Source organism: Alternaria alternata (genome assembly GCF_001642055.1).
Source record: "Alternaria alternata strain SRC1lrK2f unplaced genomic scaffold CC77scaffold_18, whole genome shotgun sequence".
Taxonomy (NCBI): Eukaryota; Fungi; Ascomycota; class Dothideomycetes; order Pleosporales; family Pleosporaceae; genus Alternaria; species Alternaria alternata.
In genome coordinates, this window is record NW_017306207.1 from 680,864 (window position 1) to 700,643 (window position 19,780).

The 19,780-nt window shown below is 50.7% G+C and overlaps 9 protein-coding genes and 1 non-coding gene across 10 annotated transcripts; 8 read left to right on the forward strand and 2 right to left on the reverse strand.

The window, feature by feature from the left end:
* Positions 1-42: 42 nt before the first annotated feature.
* On the forward strand, positions 43-1,226 carry CC77DRAFT_941885 (NAD(P)-binding protein; the record flags this gene model as incomplete). The annotated part of the gene is made up of 3 exons (XM_018534825.1): positions 43-469; positions 528-869; positions 919-1,226. The coding sequence occupies 3 exons, from the start codon at positions 43-45 to the stop codon at positions 1,224-1,226; spliced, it is 1,077 nt and encodes a 358-aa protein (XP_018383067.1).
* Positions 1,227-1,345: 119 nt separating this feature from the next.
* On the forward strand, positions 1,346-2,861 carry CC77DRAFT_267140 (ribonuclease HI large subunit). Its single transcript, XM_018530929.1, has 2 exons — positions 1,346-1,852; positions 1,900-2,861. The coding sequence occupies exons 1-2, from the start codon at positions 1,636-1,638 to the stop codon at positions 2,709-2,711; spliced, it is 1,029 nt and encodes a 342-aa protein (XP_018383068.1). The 5' UTR covers positions 1,346-1,635; the 3' UTR covers positions 2,712-2,861.
* Positions 2,862-3,312: 451 nt separating this feature from the next.
* CC77DRAFT_267217 (hypothetical protein) lies at positions 3,313-4,383 on the forward strand. Its single transcript, XM_018530931.1, has one exon. It carries the CDS (start codon positions 3,443-3,445, stop codon positions 4,211-4,213), a length of 771 nt encoding a protein of 256 aa, XP_018383069.1. The 5' UTR covers positions 3,313-3,442; the 3' UTR covers positions 4,214-4,383.
* Positions 4,384-5,647: 1,264 nt separating this feature from the next.
* On the forward strand, positions 5,648-6,364 carry CC77DRAFT_1052601 (hypothetical protein; the record flags this gene model as incomplete). The annotated part of the gene is made up of 2 exons (XM_018527705.1): positions 5,648-5,738; positions 5,795-6,364. 2 exons carry the CDS (start codon positions 5,648-5,650, stop codon positions 6,292-6,294), a joined length of 591 nt encoding a protein of 196 aa, XP_018383070.1. The 3' UTR covers positions 6,295-6,364.
* Positions 6,365-6,458: 94 nt separating this feature from the next.
* CC77DRAFT_1097473 (leucyl aminopeptidase-like protein) lies at positions 6,459-8,040 on the reverse strand. The gene is made up of 3 exons (XM_018529895.1): positions 7,593-8,040; positions 6,802-7,542; positions 6,459-6,750 (listed from the first exon to the last, which is right to left on the reverse strand). Exons 1-3 carry the CDS (start codon positions 7,740-7,742, stop codon positions 6,511-6,513), a joined length of 1,131 nt encoding a protein of 376 aa, XP_018383071.1. The 5' UTR covers positions 7,743-8,040; the 3' UTR covers positions 6,459-6,510.
* Positions 8,041-9,572: 1,532 nt separating this feature from the next.
* CC77DRAFT_t74 lies at positions 9,573-9,660 on the forward strand. The gene has a single exon. It is a non-coding gene; the product is annotated as a tRNA-Gly (tRNA).
* Positions 9,661-12,211: 2,551 nt separating this feature from the next.
* CC77DRAFT_267312 (hypothetical protein) lies at positions 12,212-14,671 on the forward strand. The gene is made up of 4 exons (XM_018530933.1): positions 12,212-12,845; positions 12,900-13,155; positions 13,205-13,348; positions 13,401-14,671. The coding sequence occupies exons 1-4, from the start codon at positions 12,648-12,650 to the stop codon at positions 14,516-14,518; spliced, it is 1,716 nt and encodes a 571-aa protein (XP_018383072.1). The 5' UTR covers positions 12,212-12,647; the 3' UTR covers positions 14,519-14,671.
* On the reverse strand, positions 14,671-16,289 carry CC77DRAFT_267293 (hypothetical protein). Its single transcript, XM_018530932.1, has 6 exons — positions 15,926-16,289; positions 15,527-15,870; positions 15,431-15,470; positions 15,264-15,365; positions 15,120-15,196; positions 14,671-15,055 (listed from the first exon to the last, which is right to left on the reverse strand). The coding sequence occupies exons 1-6, from the start codon at positions 16,163-16,165 to the stop codon at positions 14,824-14,826; spliced, it is 1,035 nt and encodes a 344-aa protein (XP_018383073.1). The 5' UTR covers positions 16,166-16,289; the 3' UTR covers positions 14,671-14,823.
* Positions 16,290-17,340: 1,051 nt separating this feature from the next.
* CC77DRAFT_1064267 (concanavalin A-like lectin/glucanase) lies at positions 17,341-18,105 on the forward strand (the record flags this gene model as incomplete). The annotated part of the gene is made up of 3 exons (XM_018528705.1): positions 17,341-17,463; positions 17,513-17,998; positions 18,046-18,105. The coding sequence occupies 3 exons, from the start codon at positions 17,341-17,343 to the stop codon at positions 18,103-18,105; spliced, it is 669 nt and encodes a 222-aa protein (XP_018383074.1).
* CC77DRAFT_1075240 (Hus1-like protein) lies at positions 18,069-19,712 on the forward strand (the record flags this gene model as incomplete). The annotated part of the gene is made up of 4 exons (XM_018529224.1): positions 18,069-18,450; positions 18,498-18,595; positions 18,716-19,591; positions 19,686-19,712. Exons 1-4 carry the CDS (start codon positions 18,408-18,410, stop codon positions 19,710-19,712), a joined length of 1,044 nt encoding a protein of 347 aa, XP_018383075.1. The 5' UTR covers positions 18,069-18,407.
* Between the last annotated feature and the right edge of the window lie 68 nt (positions 19,713-19,780).

Genomic DNA, 19,780 nt, shown 5'->3' on the forward strand with positions numbered 1-19,780 from the left:
GCACTCTGGTTTCACTTGCGCACCTCAGATGTGAACTTAGATATGTCGAAAATATTGCAAAATCTTCTCAGTCTCATTACGACTTCTGCCGGTCATATTGCACTCAACCCTCTAGTGACGGCAACCCTACTATGGGCGTTGACAAAAGGGCCTACACAACTTCGTAGCCAACTCACAACTCGAATCCCTGCTCTTCGAGACCCTCACAGATATGCACGGATTCTGAAGGCCTTGAAGTGGTGTCTGATAGCTGGGACGGCATCAGTTGTTAACAAGCAGCTTAACCACATTGCCCTAAATGCAGGCAGGTTGCGAAGTGAGAAGGCAAAGTGGAACTGGAGCCGGGAGGTGGCAGTCGTCACAGGAGGATGTAGCGGAATCGGGGAGCTGGTGGTCAAGAGATTGATCAGTAAAGGGATAAGGGTAGCAGTGCTGGATATTCAGCAATTGCCTTCCGGGTTGCAGGGCTGTAAGACGAACCATCACTTACTGTGGTAGCTATTGCCTGGTACTGACGCGCCTGATAGATGCCGGTCTGAAGTTCTTCAAATGCGATGTTACCGACCCATCCGAAGTCTATTCCATCGCCGAAAAGATCAAGGAAACGATGGGTTCACCGACTATTCTCATCAACAATGCCGGCATCCTAGCTTCTCACACCATTCTCACCACATCCGACGTGTATCTCCGGAAGATCTTCGATGTAAATGTGCTCAGCAACTGGTATACCACCAAAGCGTTCCTGCCAGATATGCTTCGTCACAACAAGGGCCATGTCGTGACAGTCGCAAGTACTGCGAGCTTCGTTGGTGTCGCTGGTCTGGCGGATTACTGTGCGACGAAGGCGGCCATTCTCGGCTTCCATGAAGGTACGATTTTTGCTTTTACTCTTTGATGCAGCATGCTGATTCATGATAGCGCTCAACCAGGAACTCAAGCTCCACTACAACAGCCCGAACGTACTGACAACATCCATACATCCCAATTGGGCTCGCACGCCTCTTCTCGCACCCGTAGAACAGGAGCTCAAGAAGCAGGGATCTGCAATTATTGAGCCGACTGCCGTCGCGGATGCGATTGTTGGAAGGATCATGGGCTGCAGCGGCGGACAGGTCTTCCTGCCTAGCAGTATAAACAAAATCAGTTTGTTGAGAGGATTGCCAAATTGGGTACAAGAGAATGTTCGAAGTGGTCCGAGCAAGGCGATCTACAACACTGTCAAATAGGCGCAATTGATCTCGTATGTAGCAGTTCCGTAGTCGTGTTGTAATGTGCTACCACCCATCTCGCAATCCATGCAACCACCCCGGGGGAAAAGTGACTGGCTTCGGCGAGACTCATGCAGCGAGTCACTTTGTGTGGTAGCACGACCATGACTTGCCGGCACCAACTTACCCATTGCAGTAGGTTTCGGGGAAAAGTGTTGAAAACGGCATGCAACGTGCCGTGTACGCATGAGGTGTGTGTGGGCTCTGCCGTTCTTCTGCCGTGCTTCGGTACCATTCACGTCGCTAGCGCCTCCGTCGCGTCGAAGCCGCCGAAGAACGCGTCGCGTCTCCCCCCTCCGATTGCTCTGCAACGACATACAACACATTACGCCTACGATCAAACCACCAAAGCTATACGTCAAGAAGGATGGCAGAACCACAGGAAGACGTTCAGATGGACACCCAAGAAATTGAGCTGGAAACACCGCCCTCAGATGTCTTCATGGCACCTTCAATATCCAAGCCAGGCATTCTCGGCGGAAAGTCGTATTCGCACTTCTCACCAATACCGAAACGAATAGCAGACGACATGTCCGCAGAAGTCGTGCTAGGTGTTGATGAAGCTGGACGAGGTCCTGTCTTGGGTACTTGACTGCCTTATGAGAGCCCTTCTAGTCACTAACATGTTCAGGACCCATGGTGTACGGACTCTTCTATCTACCCATCGAACTGCATCACTCTCTCCTCGCCGAAACGCACCACTTCGATGACTCCAAGGTCCTGACTCCTGAAGTCCGCACAGATTTAATGCGCAAGCTCTGCACCAAGGGCTCAGATCTCTACGAGGCCGGCGGATGGGCAACACGCGTCATGTCAGCTCAAGACATCTCAGCGCACATGTTATCCCCCAACGTATACAATCTCAACGCCCAAGCAATGGATGCCACCATAGACCTGATCAAGGAGGTGCTGGCTCAAGGAGTGAATGTCAAGGAGATCTACATCGACACCATTGGCAAACCAGAAATTTACCAGAAGAAGCTAGAGAGGATATGGCCTACAATACGGATTACAGTCGCGAAGAAGGCCGATAGTCTATACCCTTGTGTCAGTGCGGCATCAGTGTGTGCCAAGGTTACCCGGGACGCCGCCCTGGACGTCTGCTACGAACCCTACCAGAATCGCGCTACCGAGGCGAACGAAGATGCTGAAGTCAAGGTGGCTTGGGGCTCCGGATACCCGTCGGACCCAAGGACACAGACCTGGCTGAAGCAGAACATGGACCCTCTTTTTGGCTGGGGTAGCGAGACTCGCTTTTCGTGGGGAACCGCCAAAGAGCTTCTAGAAGGGAAGAAACCCGACGTCGCTATCGAATGGCCTACGGAAGACGATGGCAACGACATGCGCATGACAGACTTCTTTAGTGGTAAGAATGAAGGTGGTGGAGACGAACTGGTTGACTGGTTCGGAAAGCGTGTTACCCAGGAGATGGATGTGTTCTGATCGCGTGCGGATACCGTACGAAATCGACAGCACCAGCTCAACCACAATCCGCACGTTGGATATTCTGAACGCAATCAGTGATGAAATTGGCACCGCGCAAACTGCCTATAACTTGATTCGGAAATCAAACTATGCAGGGCAGAGTATTCGGGCGCACTGATCGGTCCGTCCTGCACCGGGCGCCAACATTAGACGCAGGGTCTGCCAACTGCCCGATCACAAACAAGCAAAATCACGCGCAGACTATAGGTTTGGCACGGATGTCGTAATCGCACGCAGGGAGAATCCATCGAGGCAATTCAAGCGAGCATAGAAACATCGGTATTTGGTCCACAGAGCAAGAAGCGGTGAAAGGATATCCAAGCCATCTCAGCTGCCATGCTGCCTTTCGCATCTACTAGTCTTTGTTCTTTAGGCCCCAAGCTTGCAGTGTGCGCATGTTGGCGTCTACTGTGCCAACGGTCGTCCATGCAGGGCACCAACCATCTTCGATAATGCCCGCGCTTCACAACAACCGTGCGACCAGCCACGTTGACATATACAATAAATTAGGTCAATGTATCCGAGTCATCCTCTCTTGACCTTACAAGTAGCTGTCAATCCAATATACATGCTTGACTTCCGTTGTAAGAAGATCATAAGATCATCTACCTACACCACTCAACGCTTTGTCTACTCAAACTTCCCAGACCCAGCCTGGTTACACGATAACAAAACTTGAACTTGCCAAAATGTGCGCTGATGCCCTCGTTTGTCGAAACTCATCCAGAGATTACAGCAACCCCAGGCCGTTTGCACGAAGAGGCGGAATAGCCAAGCGCGGAGAAGGCAGTCTATCCACAACACCTAGCTATTATGAGAAAGAACTCAGGGCCTTTTACTACCAAACCAAGGCATCGCATGCAGCCAACATAGAAACCGACACCGACGCATACCCTCCCTCACCGCCACTATCGCCGAAGACCACAGTAACGCCGCTCAGGGTGCGAAGAACACAACGTGTTGAACGCAAACGCGACCATCCCTACCAACAACCTCCATCGAACCGCAGGCCGAGCTGGCGCCCGAATCTCAAGCAAGAGCTTTTACGCCGTAGCTCGATCGACTCTATCGTAGACCCTTTCAACGACGTAGGATGGTTTGAGACAGACTGTCAAGTGTCGGCAACACGAAAGAGATGCAGCACTGTTTCATTATCAGATCATGGCGATGTCGAAATGCCGAAGCCGCGACGGCAATCAACACTGCTACATCCATCATCGCCGGATATTGAGTCCTCCGGCGGTGTTGATTCTTTCGATGCTCCTTCGACCTCCAACGGTATGCACGAACAGAACCAGTCAACCAATCTTTCGACCCACCGATCAGTTATGGCTTCGAGGAAAGGCTCGTCATTGTTGCATCCATCCAGTCCTGCCAGCGACATTCCTTTGGGTGTTGAGCTAAAGACTGTCATGTCTTTACCCCCAAAGTCCCTACGGGGAGAAGACCGCGCACATTGAGGTTCACGCTCACCAAAAAACTTTGCTTTTGGAGCCAGACATTACTGTTCTTCTTGTTGTCTCGATTCTGTCATTCAAGTGTTATTCAAGGCGGCGGTGATTGTATAAAGCATTCATGGTTGCTAGTGTTAGACTAGCGTTCTTTTGGCTTGGTGTCCGCTTTCAACATCTGAGCGGGCTGCGGATCCGTGTCGGTCTTGCTTTTGCACCCACCGAGACATAAAGGCGTAAACACAACCGCTGGACTCCACCAATGCGGAGAGCCGGCGGAAGCCACCAGGACTTTCGGATTCCCCGGACATTCGCGACATTGAATGCGTGTAGGGAAGCATCCTCCGACTATAAAAATACGGCGTACATTATAGGCGGCTTTTTCTCATCACTATAGCATGCTTGGTAGCAACTGTTTCCAGGGTCGCAGCTGGTCAAGTCAACGTTGAGTTTCAACAACATTGTCCCATTTCCCAACGATAGCAAGATCCCCAACAACCACACAATGGCAGCACCGAGCGCAGATCTTCTTTCGCGCAGCGACTTTCTTAGCGAAGACTTTGTTCTTGCCAACTGCGGCATTTGTGTAAAACCGTTCGACGTAGATCATGAACCGTTTGACAGAAACTGTCATCGTATATACATGAGGCCCGCAAACTGTCATCACAAATTTGGGACTGATTGCTTTTGAAGACTGGCCGGGGATTGCGATCCGGAGTATGGACTACCCAAATGCCCCCTTGGCAAACAGTGGCCCTTCTTCAAGCTCGACAAACCTGATTTCTTCGAGGGCGTGCGACAGGTACCCTTCGCTAACGAGGATTTTTAGTTGGCTCAGCATCCTGACGCCTGGATCGAGGCGAAAACCTTGATCAAGCTCATTCGAAAGGCATTGTACGGTCTCTACAAACGAGAACAGACTACCTACGATTCTGATATCGAGCAAGGCGTTAACTTTGGCTTGGTTCCAATGGCCCAGTACCACACTCTGGTCCCCCATGTGTTTAGCGAATACTGCTTGGTGTTAGAAAGCTGGCACGGGAGATATTGAAGGTGCATTATGGAAATGGCTGTTATTCTCCACTCAAAAAGATGAAGGTTGGAGGATACACGTACAGCTTGAGGGAAGTGTTGGTGTGGAAGTTGAAATATTGCGAAGAAAACGAGGTACTTCCACCGCATTGGGTAGAATTCAAATTCACTCGAGATCAACATGGCACTTTCACCACTGATAACAACACCTTAACAAGGACTACCTTCTTATCTAGGCACGTTATCACGAGGTTAGTCCACTCACGGCCTACTTCTTCACCCTCCCAGCTGTATATAAGTCTGAGCACTCTCTCAAAGAAAAAGTACAGTCAACTCTTTTCTCTGTTCTATATTTCTGAAGACGAGTCACCTTTGTCTTTCAAATCCCTCCTACACTAAAGACAAGAAAACATGGATGCGCCATTGAAGGACCGCAAATCTTTTCTCGATGAATGCATCGAGAATAATGTGGACTGCGATCTCTGCGGAGGTTTTCTTTCACGTAAGAGCCAACAAATCCTTCTTCACGCTTCTTGATTATTGACATACTTGTCTCAGCACTATCTCTCCGCATTAGAAGCGAATCTCATCCCTGTCACGGAGTATATTGTGGTAGTTGTCTCACCAATCACCTCAAACATCACAACACCTGTCCGATTCATCCAGATATAGTCCTCTTTTACTTCGGTCGTGAGCCGGAGTTTATGCCTGGTCAACGCGAGACCGCCAATACGCTCGATCGGATCACATCTGACGTCGAGGCTTCTCAATTCGTCATACAACTATGGTGTGCAACTAGGCAGCTGTACGGCTACGAGCACATCTTCGACTCCGACATTCAAGAGAAGATTAAAGATACGCTAAGTGTGATCTGCGAGGTCTTTGATCACGAATCTCCTTTGCTCATAAAGGACGAGCATATGCCTGGTGTCGTGTCCATCGCGAGAGAAATGATCGAAATGAACTTCAAGTGTCAAAATAACCCCAATGAGGAGTGTGTATTAGGACAGTGGCTACCGAAGATAGACCAGGCTGTGGGATGGGCACGGCGGACCTGATTTGGCTCGGAGTAGTCAGCTGGTTACACGGTTGAGGTATCGTTCGTATCTCATCATGTCGATGTAGGAGGCAGAACATACGATGAAGCTACGAAGGCGGACTCTCAGGCCCCGACAGGAGACAGGCACCTCAACTGCTACTATCGTCTAGCGTTCATAATAGTCATCTTTTGATTACATCTTGATGAAAGCGTATTGATTCATCGCTGATACTACCTACAAGTCATGCTTACTGAATCCAAGCTCATATATGTATCCCAAGACGAGCTGGCCATGTTGAATTACGTGGTCGGGATCCATGTGTTCCATGGTGTCATTGGCAGTGTGGATGTAAGGGTTTCGGTACTCAAAAGCAGATTCGAAGACGAACGACGCGGGGAAGCCACTCCTCATGGCAGAGCCATGATCGGAACACGCGTATCCACATGTGCTGTTGACATATGCGATGTCGGTGTACTATATCGAAGTTAGATCTGCTAGCTTATGTCTTGATTTGCATGCACTCACCTCCTTGATGACGCGAGTGATGTACTCGTTAAGCGCCGGATCCGTGAAATCGGTGATAAGACCAAAGCTCTCTGGCTTTCCAGCGTTAAGAGTACCCTTTGTGTATCCAACCATATCCTGCTGTAACATGGCCCAGATATCCCTGCCGGCAGCCGCATATTGCGTGAAGATGTCTTGACTACCACGCAGTCCTCCCTCCTCCGCCGCGTACCAGTGGAACTCGATGGAGTTTTGCAGCTTGCTTGGACCGAAGTCTTTGTCGCTTAGCAATACGCGGAGAGCTTCTAGGATAAGGAACGATCCGCTACCGTCATCATCGACACCTGGCGCACGTCCATTCATTCGGTCTGCTGAGTTGATAGAGTCGAGATGAGCACCCACAACTACAGTCCTATTGCTTCGTCCTTGGACACGCGCAACGACAGAGTTTTGCGGCCATCGTGCGTGTGGGAAGGCTTCGGCAGTAACGCCCTTCTTTCCAGACTTCAATACTACATCTTGAACCTGACCAAGAAGCCACTGCGCAGCCTCGGCGCCGGTTTCGGTTTCGGAAAAACGCGTGTGAAAGGTAGAGTAGTACTCTAAGTTCTTTTTGATGTTATCCCAACTGAGTTTCGGGAAAAGTCGTTTGACGTTTTCTTGGTATTTGAACTTTTTGGGGTAGGGTGGTCCTGCTCTGACTGCGAGAGGTGCGACATGGGAGTCACTGATGTCGAAGAAATGGCTTCCGCAGCCGCCGCTCTAGGAGAAAGTCAGATCAGGTGAATCCTAGCAAGGTGTATATTACTGACAGCGGAAAGTTCCCATCTCTCTTCTTCTGTGATCTGGGTAGTCTCTCCAGGAGCGACTTCAATAGTGAATAGCGCCCTAGGCGCGACCTGCTCTGGCTTCGCAAACACAGCGGTCGCACATACTGCGGCAAGGAGAGCTGCAGACTTCATCTTGGTAACACTGAGGATATCAGAGTGCTTAAGTAGTTGAAGCCAGTGTGGTACTCAAATCGTGCTCATGAGGCCAAATATATAGGTGTCTTGCATCAGCTTCGGGGTGCATTCTTCCATCATGTTCCGGTTGGTGCCTTGTCTAACCACGGGCGATATGTTTGTGTGTATTCGAAGGATGTACCAAGAGTAGAGCGAGCCAGTATCATAGTCCACAAGCCAATCGGACCGTACAACGGTTCCGGGGTAGATGCTAAGCGCGTCTTGTCGCTGCAATAAGTCTTGTCTCTTTCCTATCCTGGGGTAGTGCATCGTGTCTTGTCGCGAAGAGTATATTTGCATCCAAGTAGAAAGTAATTTGCTTGCTGGTCCGGACTGTCAGATCATTTAGCCAGACTCTGATGAAATCTGGACAATGAGGAGGTTACGAGAAGGAAGCGAGGGTAGGACGTTGCACCTGCATGCACGAGAAGATGTCGCGCTAGAGCCACGCTAATGTAGCTGGTTGATGCTTCCACTATAGATCACGACCAAGGTCGTGATCCAACTTCCCAATAGGCACTCCTCGCCCATCATGGATATCGTGGTCTGCTTGCTGGAGGTGTACCCCTAGCAATTCGTTAGAATTTCTATCCGTGGCTCGCCCCGGCTCGCCCCGAAGCCGACCAATCGCATAAAGCCTTTCGTAACAGCAAGCAAGCAAGGGCCTACTTTTCTTTCGCTTCTCGTTCGTAGACAGCAGCGCAGCTGCCTAATCGTGATCGTCTCATATTGAATGCTTCTACTTCGCCGTTATCTTTTCAACTTCCATCACAATAGCACAAGAGCTATCAAGATTTTAAAAGGCTCCATGGAATATCCTTGAAGTGATAAACATCCGCTTGGAACAGCTCGACGTGTTGAGAGATAGATAAAACAGCACGACATCGCAACAAATTACAGACAGTCCGAATCTTAATTGCCATTGTCATCAAGACGTTACAAGTCTACACTGACGTCTTTATTGACTGTCCTCAGTGTATTCGTGAAGCCCACCCATTTTGTAGCGTCTTCCAAAATTTCGCGACGTAAGCATAAAGGGATTGAGCACAATCAGTTTTTAGGAAGTGCCCCGTAGAGATAGCTAGTGTAGTATGTTTACTTGCAGCACTTTAACCAGCAAAGATGGAAACCAAAGCTAGAGCACGTCACAGCCTGCACACTAATCTTCTGGCGACAGACCTGTAGCATTCGGATGATAGAAGGGAAACCATACCAACGAGAACACAGTCAGGCATACTCCGCATTGTATCCCCTATGATTTAGACTCGCGGTCGAGTTCGGCATCGCGGTTTTGCATTGCTGCACACGGTGTGGAAGTAAGTAATCCAAGCGATAGATGTAAAGGGCAAAGAACGCACACTCTGAAGCAGCGAGCGTCTGTAGGTGCTTGCAAGCGAAGCTGTTTGCCAGCAGGCTACCATAATGGACATGATGTTCCCGGTTGAACTGGTCGATATACATGCCCCACCACGGCGAACCTCACTAAGAAAAAGTCTGCCGCAACAATGCCCCACCATGCGGCCTTTTGAATGTAATCTCAACCGTTCAGTCTGACAGAATCACAAATAACTTAAAATATATTGTTTTTATTTCCTGGTCTTTCCATCATTACTAAGCAATAACTGGCCTAATGGCCCAATGGCAAGGCGCTTGACTACGACTCAGTCCGATATCAAGAGATTCCAGGTTGTAAGTAGCACTCAGTTGCCACCCGTTCGAATACGGTTTCTAACATCCTCTCAGCGACCCCTGGTTAGGTCATCAGTTCTATCATGCTTAGCATCTTTCGCATCGGTGGTTTAGTGGTAAAATTAGCCGTTGCCATCCTTCACAGGACAGTTTCGGCTAGCCCCGGGTTCGATTCCCGGCCGATGCATTATCTGCTCTAGCTATTCTTTTTGCGGTTGTGATGGTCTGAGGATGATGTTGTTGTGGCGGAGATGGTGGATGGTGCGGCAGAAGAGAAAGAACCTCTTTTTGAGGTTTGACTAAAGACAAACATCGAACACTACTTACTTTGAACGTCGCATCTGCGAGCGCTAAGATTAGATCTTAGAAGCTACTGTATTCTCAAAGATTGGTGCGAAAAGTTAGTTGATATGTGTGTGTGGCCTTTTTCAATCTTCTGGCTAGATCTTGTTTCAATTTGCATCTACATCGGACGAAGACTGGTATATGTTTCTCGCCTTGCAGGACAAATGTAGTTTCCTTGCAGTTCTTTAGACGCACGCACTCACTCGAAGGTTGCGTTAACTGCCTTTGATGAACTACCGCAAAGAAAATTCGCTTCTATCAGTTCAATGGCGTCAATGCTTAAGCTTGGGAATTGGCACAAACAGCTCTGAAAGTGTCCTGAGTGACGAATGCGCAGACCTTTCGCGCGGTATCCCTCCCGACTGTACCTAATGGAGGTGATGGGAAAGAACTTGAGTGCGGTCTGGATGTGTAATTGCTTACACTCCTTCCGCAAACAATACTCATCGCTTATGAACCGTTGCAGCTTGGCTTGTCGTTGTCTCGAATCACACGTGCGGCGAACCCTCACCGCCGAGAGGTCTGCTCCAGAGCTCCGTTACACAATATCCATGGATTCTAGTGGAAGGGCAACTTATAACCCGGATTCAGATGTCAGCAGCGTCTTATGGTATGGCCTATCCGTACAAAGAGTTGTATCGATCTTGCTTGCAGCGTCTTCAGCGACAACGGCTCGAAGATAGAAGTCGTACGCGTTGCGCCCCAAACTTGGGCAAGTCGTTTCATTGAAGAGTGCCGGCACACGTACGTCTCGGCTAGACACTGGAGATATGGCGATAGTAGCCGCAATTGCCGTAGTTGCCGTAGTATTGAAAGCAGGTCAGATGGTACGTGTTATACCCGATTGGTAACGAGCAACGGCGAAGGTCACCGCTCCTTCCAATTTCTCAACATCTCAGACCGACATGTACTCTCCTGTATTAATCCCGAATAGTGATGATGGGCAGCGGCAAAGAATACCGCTCTCTTCAATATCTCAACACGGCTCACCGACACGTTTTCCTTTGACCTCAGCCTTCACGACTTTGACCGGAAAAAGCGCGTGTTGCGCCGGCTCCGTATACATCGCGTCTATTCTCGCAGAATTTGCGCGACCAGAGTGTTTCTCCACGGTCGCACCACAGAATTCGTACCACATACAGATGTACCCTTTCCAGTGTATTCTGATGCGATGGTCGAGCGCCTGTGCGGTAGGGGGGAAGACTTGGTGCGTATCCTACATGGCCCCAACAACACCCCGGTTATATTTAGTCGTGGCAATCATCAGGCTTCCTCTGACGGTGTAGTTGATCAAACCTGATTCTGTAGTTCGCGGGACCGAAAGGAAATACTTGGGATGGATTCTGGCAGGCGCTGTGCTGTGCGTATACACCAGTGTAAGATGGTATGGCTCCAGAGCACTAAATGCCAGTTGTTGAACCGAGCTAGCGTGCCAAGACCGGCACAGCACGACTTCCGCGCCGCTAACGTCCTGATCATCTCCATGAATAGCTAAAGCGCGAGCCACAATTTCTCCACGCCACTGAAAGCGGAATCCTCGCTACCAACCTAAGCACATCCAAGACCTGCTCGACTCCACAGATCCGTTGCACTCCGACATACGCATGCTTTTTGAGAAACACGTTTCATCCCGTTGACGACCATCCGCCAGCTGTTGCGTGGGATGCATAGTCGAGACCTGGGTAATCACTGAGCCACGAGCCTGTCCTAACGACATCTGTGTCGTGATACGCCTCCTCGCGTGCCCTGGCACAGCCTCCGCATTTCAGCTCGTATCAGATCTTCCATCGATGGATTTGCGTTCCAACAGATCTCCTGCATCTCGCATATCGTTGTGGCGCTGGAATTCGCAAAACCCGTTCGTCAATCTGAAGATCACGAGCAAAAGCAATGGTGCGCTCGACCAGTTGTATGCAGGCGAGGATGCGCCATTCCCCACCCATCCACACGAACCCATAACACAAATCCATCCCTGAAGGACATTAGACTTTGAGACTTCCTTTTCTCTGTTTGTTCTTTCTGAGCTGTACAGCAGTCCTGAATTACTACTGCTCGAAACTCAAGCCACAATCTTTACTAAGACAATTTTGGCTGCATGATGTGGAGAGGGAGCAAATCATCTGCCTTGTCCGGATAGCTGCATCGTCTCATCGTGACGACATCGCATCTACAGAGCATCTCTCCGTTATCAGATACACATGGTACGAATAAGGGAGTAGGTATACCGACGCGCTGGAAAAGACCCTCACCGTCTTGACCCTGAGAGACCTTCATGAGCCCTGAAATGTCCCTGATACAGAAGATCAGCCTTGAGAAAAGCAGTCGCGCACCGAAGGACTCCGGAAGGGTACCTGAGAATCAGTACCAGGTGCTGATAGCTTCACTAGAGCAACCGTGCTGTACCATGGAAGACACTGGACCCCTGCAAAGAAAGGACTAGTTCAACGGCAAAACAAAATCATCCCCGCTCGTGTACCTTGCAGGCTATGACAACTCGACGATTGGCTCCCCACTACGCCTATGCAGCATTGCTATCTCTATAGCGACGTCGGCGAGGAGCCGTGAACCATGCGCCTGTGTCTGCGGTGCTACCCCGGGCTGAAACGCCATGCTCAATTCGTCGTACAAGACGCTCTCCTCTAAACATCCTGGTCTCCTCCATTTCCTCTCGACCACGCTCTTTTATTCCTGCCCATACGTTCGTTTCACCCGTGTACTTCTCATCAGACATTCACCCGTTTCAAGCAACTCCCCACGGCCTGGTCGACAACTCTGCATGAATTCGCGGAGGACACAGGACACCGGACAGCATTATCGTCACCTCACACAATGGATGTCAATGCCAGCGCGGTCTCACCCTCCGGAACTCCTCTGCCCTGGCAAGTCCCCGACAGGGGGCCGCTCCATCTTGCCATCGTCGTCACGCTGGCCTTGACCGGGCTGTTGATTTATTCGCTAAGAGTCTTCACTCGTGGAAGGCTCGTTCGCTCGTTCGCCATCGATGATGGGCTCATGGTACTGGCCGCTGTACGTTCGAAACTTGGAGTGAAGAGGTTCTATATTAGCTAACACTCAAAACAGCTATGCACAATAGGAATCTTCATCACATTCACTGGAGTCGTAGAGCTTGGTATCGGACAGCAGGAGGATGGATATGTCTTACCGGTCAGCAAGACCGTTCAGATGGGCCCATGGATGTGGGCGTTGAATTCACTCGTCATCTTAGGGCTGGGTGCTGTTAAGCTATCGGCTACTTTTACTCTTCTACCTCTGGCTGACGCCGGGAGTCGTTCGTGCTTGCTGATGGCACGCACTATTCTTCTCATCGGACTCATGTGTAGGTCTACAGCCACGATATTATCTAACGCAGAAGCTGATGAACACAGTACTAGTATTTTGGCACACGGTTGAGTGGTTCATATCACTCCTCGCTCAATGTGTCCCTCTAGTAGCGGCCTGGGACCTTTCAGATGCTAGGGCATTGTGCATGTCGCAGAGCGAGTCCAAGCACTGGGCTCTGGCGAACTACCGTAAGTATCGCCGTCCATGAATACTAGAAATGGTACTGACTGGGTGGTCCAGCCATCAATGCTGCATCAAGTCTGCTATTGATCTTGTTCACGATCCCTATCGCCGTGAGCTCTTCGTTGAAGCTCGGATCTACCCTACATCTTCTTGCGGTGGTATCTTTGGGACTCTTTGCATGCGCGGCAGCTATCATCAGAACCTGGATGGTCGTCACGTCATGGGCCGAGGTCGGCTATCGTAACAACTTCGACTTGAACTTCACCACGTGGGGAATTTGCGAGTTCCTGACCGCGATGATAGCTGTTAACCTTAGCACCTTGTTGCCTCTCGGTAGAGCAATTCGCAGTCCCGCTGACGCTGCCCGTGACGCTCCACGTTCCGTTGGCATCTCCGGCCCCGTAGCCGGTAGCACCGTTCACCTACTCCATGGCGATGTCGACGAGGTAGTTCCTAGCTACTCCGAGACTTACCCAGAGGAAACAAACCATTCTTACAACTCCCGCTATTCAGGTCAGACAGTCATCTACAGGCCCGACACAGCCTATTTCCCCTCCCACTTTCAACAAGGCAACCACAGCTTATCGCGTTTCCACGACGACGAATCAAATCTCGACTTTGACATTGAGGCTCCGTCGACACGGTCCAGCCCTCCTCGTAAGACAACGAAACTAGGGCCATCGTCACGCTTCTCCGCGTCAACAGTCAGCACACACACACGTAGAGTGAGTGACTGGTCACAGCTCAGTGGAGACTCACACAAAGACTCTGAAGCCGATTTTGAAAAAGAAAAGAGTGGAAGAGTCAGAGTGAGCGCAGTGGAACTTGAGGAGATTGTGAAGAGCTTAGGCCTGAAGAGACACGGTAGTCATGGGACTTGGGACAAGGAGCTAGGCTCATCCGAGGATAAGAGCGAAGATGGAGGAAGCAGTGTTGCACCAACAATATACCTCGAAGACGACGACGTAGAGGTAGATGGAGCTGAAGACATATGCACATGCCCAGCGCCAAGGGCAAGGGATGACGCGAGTATGCAGGCTGAAGCAGACTCGAGCGAGGTCACTGTGATACGCATACGTGGCAGCGCGAAATGCAGTCTCCATAGACAAGAAGCTGGCGCTCGACCGGCTCATTCGCGACTCAACTCTGGAGAGTGGATCGCGCGCGCATCGTGAGAAATCTTCCCATCACGGATTTTCCTTTGTTATCGACAGCGACTTTTTCCTTGAAGACCATTTTGCGTCTCAAACCGCGGCGGTGCCGTTTTCGGCCGGAGTCATATACCATCATCATCACCATCTCTTTCTTACACACATCATTTTATGTTCTGCAAGGCAAGAAAAGACGCCAAGAACGCGCGCCTTGCACGTATCGTTTCTACAAACTCAGATAGCTCCTACAGTCATAGTCAATAGTTATAATTTCCTAACTCCCACCTGAAATGTCTCGGTGCTGTCTACTTCATGAACGGGTATCGAATTTACTCAGCCCACCGCTTCCTGACATATTGCGCCTGGTGGCCACCGGGTAGCTCACTAACCCAAGCATCAATCTCTTCTTTCACGACACGCGGAACCGTGCACTTGTTCATCGCAGCAGCATTCTGCGTCTTAAGCGTAGGACAGTTCTGATAGCAAGGCGAGTCAAGAGCACGTTGGAGCGCGTCGCCTTGCCAGCCGAACAGGTAATCTCCGTGGTTCGCGTAACCCGTCCTAATCGACAAACATCGAACATTAGTGGCCGCATTTTCTTGCACGAATCGTAACGAGGGCTTACCCATCGCCGAAACTCCAGACGAATGGTTGACTACCATCCTCAGGCCAATCAGCCTTGTTGTTAAACTTGCTTGTGTCCTACAATGATACGTGTACGAAGTCAGTATATGCCCTCAGATACAGTTCGTCTAGGGATGTCTCGTACCCAGATGACTTCGTAGAAGAGTTGACCCATGCGTACGGGATGACTGGCGGGACAGGGACCGCCAGATTCAAAGGAGCCGAACTCGGGGTAACTCATGTGTGCCTAAGATGTGGGTATACAAAGTCAGTATATGTCTCATATTCAGTTCGTGAAGGGACATGTCTCACCATATGATCTGGGGAATCAAGGTTGACTCCGTCCCAGCAGCTAGGTGGGGTATTAGTAGGACCACAAAGGCGGATAGATGGATGAGCATGACGTACGTGGGGAAGCGAACTGCGGTCATGATGCCCGTCTTGCATGGTTGGGTGGGGAAATCAAGAGTCTGCGGATCACGCGTATTGATGTTGTCTAGACAAGTGAATGTCAATTGGCGGAAGCGCTCGGCTTCTTCCTTGGTACGGGCATTCACGTCGCCAATGAACATGCGGAAGCCGGGCTGGAAGGCCTGGACTTTGGAGGTTTGCTGGAAGTTGTAAAGCCCATCTTGCATGTAATATACTGTCATGCCTCCGTTGACGCCGTTGAAGCCTGAGTTGGGAATCTGAGGGACGCGCTTGTATGTGCCGTTTCGGGCTTTGAAGTATAGCACGGCTGTCCAGTAGTTCTATAGACTCGTCAGATTGGCCCAGGCGTGTCGAGGTGTGAGTAGTATTGCTTACGGAAAAGTCCTCGCTGAACTGGCAAGATGTACATGTCGACTCCCCTGGCATGTCCTTTTCCGGGTCCATGGTAACATTGAAAGAGTTACCCCCCAGAATTTGATGTAAGTGTGGAGATGGAGCCTGGCCAGGCGTGACCAGCGGATCCAACCTGTCGATGACTAGCTGAGCGCATGGGAAGCGCAGCAGTGCAGTTGCGGGTGCGACAAGCGCCAGAGCGGTAGCAGTGAACGCCTTCATGTTGAAGAGAGTGGTGAGCTGTAAGGGAAGATAGCAAAATGAAAGTACAACTGTGCGCAGAGTATAGCACGTCTTATAAAGCTGCGTGAGATATGCATACGATGTCACCGGGATCAGGGGTGGTAACGCCGAGCGGGTATGCTGTGTCGCAAAGGCATAATCCGGTCTTGGTAGAAATCAAAATGGGCATTATCTTGTGTTGGGATGGAGCTAGAGCAATTATGGATCCTTGAGCTGGACGCGGATACATGCTGGCATCGCATGGATGGGTTCGGTGCACATCAACGTCTCTTAATTGTCATTCCCGATTGCTCATAATCCACTCACGTCTATTCCTCCTATCGTATCGGGCAGCCATGTCAGTCATGGTACTTCTAGTGGCATCGAGCGCACTTCGTGATCAGCTGGGGCAATTCGCACAGTCTCATTACGATGGTGAACGTGACGTATTTAGTCGGCAACATCGTTGCTGTGATTGGAAACGGCCCCTCCTCGAGCCCGGACAGCTCCAGTGATGTTGATCTCCGAGATTTGTCGAATATCGCAAGTCTTGACATCTCGTCGGCAGTTGCATCGATGGATAGCGGAACATGTAACGCCCCACTTGTACAATGACACCCCACGTGGCAAGGAAGCGATGACTGGTTGTTTGGTATTTTGGCTGGATGATGTTCGTGGACGTTGAGACAAGGTTCCACGAGCCTCAATCTATCCCATTTGCCGCCGCGCCAAGTTGTGGGGTACCAGTATCCCCAATTCTTTTAATTATTCAGGCCCCGTACCTCATCAATGCATGCCACTCGTACGGGATTCTTGGTACGTTATAGATGATTTGCGCATGCTCATTGGACCATTACAGGGCGCCCAGCTGAGGAAAGTGAATGACGACAAAGGAGGGTAGTTGCATGGCTTGGGCGAACGGCAGGTCAAAAGAACAGGCTGTTTGAGTAGACTGGATCTGATCGCAAGGTGGGAGACTTGATCAACCGGGTACGCTTCCTTGAAAGTAATATAGTCCATGTGGTGCTGTCAGCTAGAGCCTCTGAAATCTCAGATATCCTTCTGGAATACCGAATTCTTCTGCTGCTCGACTTTAGAAGCCTTCCCATCTCTTTTTCATTGGACAGCTTGTTACACGACATTTTTTCCCCTTGTTGGACAGCTCTGAGTTGGCCATGAGAACCGCTGCTCTCCTGGCGTGCTGCGTGTCGGCCGCATCTGCCGCGTTTGACTTGAATCGGGGTGGTGCTGTTCTCAAAGCACCAGCAGGTGACTCGTTTGCCACCGTCACAGGGACTGTGAGTTGCTTCCATGCTGTATGTGATTGTATACCAACTACATGTACAGTTTACAGTGCCGAACCTGTCGGGCACCAATCGACTCTCGATATGGGTGGGCATTGGTGACACGCTTGAGCAGGATAACGTCCTTGGTGGTGGTATTGTTTATAACAGTACCCTTAAGAGCTTCTCTGCGTACTTTCCTGGTCCAGTGACGGACGCCACTTCGACTGTTCCTGTTGCAAATGGTAACTCAATCACTGTAACTGTCAATGTGGCTACCGCTGGGGGTACCGTGACCATCGAGAATAAGACACAGAACAAAAGAACGACGCAGACGCTCGCAGCCCCTACCGGCGTGGACCCATCCTCTTTGACTGCTCTTGCGGCAGACTGGTTCGTCCAGGCATATCAAGTAATTCCAGGTCAGCTGGTGGCCACGCCAAACTTCGGGACGGTATCTTTTACTGCGGTGACTGCGACGACCAAGAGCGGCGTGAACGTTCCGATCTCAGGCGCAGGAAGATATGAGATACAAGGAACCAGTGGACAGGTTAGTCGTGCGTGTTACTTCGTGTACTTCGGCTAATGTTTGGGCAGATGTATTCGAAGACGACAATATCAAGCACTGGCATCTCTGTGCAGAGACAGACGGTTTAGAGGAGACCATGGCCGAGAGATGAACTAGACGTTGCTGTATCGATGTATCGCCTTACATAGTGGCGAATAGACGGGTTGAGAATATGCCATGTATATATTATGTTTCTAAGCCTGGAAAAATGCATGCGATACCGAAGTACTAATCCGCGATGACGATGATAGAAGAAGACGTGATGATGATGATGATGCTGATGATGGCGTTGGTGAAGCAGCAGCGATGACGTTCGCTTGGGCGGCTTTCCCCTCCACATTTCTCGACGCGTCGCGACATCCCGCCTGCATTGTGCTACGACAACGCAAAGATGCGCTTCAAGGCGTCAATACAGAACATTACAACCTTTACGAGCAGGTACACGTGCCTCGTACGTGAGATAGCAGCTGACACCGTCTAGAGCTTACAGCGTCGCTCAATTCGCTCGGCCCGCTCGCGTGGGTGAAGCTCAGCGAGGAGCAGGTATGCTTCACCATCATACCAGAGCAGGGCACACAAGTATGGGCGTGAGTAGACGCTTCGTATCTTGGTGTCGCTCGTTCTAACCAAATGTAGTGTGCTCTCAATTGTAAGCATATTGTCTCGTCTTGGCCGTGTGGAGGTTAATGCGCCGCGTAGGACTCCATCTTTGAGAGCATCAGCGTGCAGTCGGCTGCAGATAATGTCATCAACCTCGAAGTTCCGCTCGCGTCGCTGAATCGCGCCCTCAAATCGGCCTTCAATGCCACGTCGGCCCAGATACGCCTCACCAAGAAGGACAACCTGCCCGTGCTCGCTCTTACCGTCACCACTACCCCGTCCTCGAACACGTATAGCGCCTTCCCTACAACTTCAACCAATGAGGACGACGACGACGATGAGTACGGCGACGACGATGACGATGGCTTCGATGCCGCCTTCGACAACGAATTCGGTGGAGGCAACCGCGAGACCATCATCACGCAAGAGATACCTATACGTGTGCTTGCTCCGGATACGGTAGCCCATCTGCATGAGCCTGTTTGTAGGGAGCCGGACGTGCACATCATACTGCCGCCCTTGATGCAACTGAAAAGCATCAGCGACAGGTTCACCAAACTAGCGCTGGCAGACACCACCAAGGCAAGCAGTGCGACGACCGCAGCGAGAACCCGCCTAGATGTTTCGGCCAATATGCACGGATGCCTCAAGATAAGCATCAGATCTGACGCCATGAACATATCTTCCATCTGGACCGATCTCAGCAACCCGGAGCTAGACCCTGGCCACGTCGCTGGCGGCGAGGACGGCGTTGCTGAACACCCGAGCACGCGTATGAAGCAGCTAGGGTCGGCCGATGGGCGTAGCGAAGAAGGGTGGGCCACAGTGAGGATTGACGGGCGGGATTGGGGCAAGGTCATGAGTGTGGGCAGACTGGGCGGGCGGGTCATTGCTTGTAAGTTTCACGAAGCCCACTTCTACCAGCATGCTAATACTCCAAAAGGCTTCTGTCACGAGCATGCACTCATTCTCTACGTGTACTTGCCCAACGATAATGGCGAGGACGAGTCAGTCTTGACGGCACGTTGCACTTCTCATGCTCTCATCCACCACGCTGACATTCACTCAGTATTTCATCAGCTCCTACAGCGCATAGCAAATTGACCTCGGTACCCGCACCACGCTTACGAGTCACGAACTAGATACCATTTCTCGCGAGAGCTC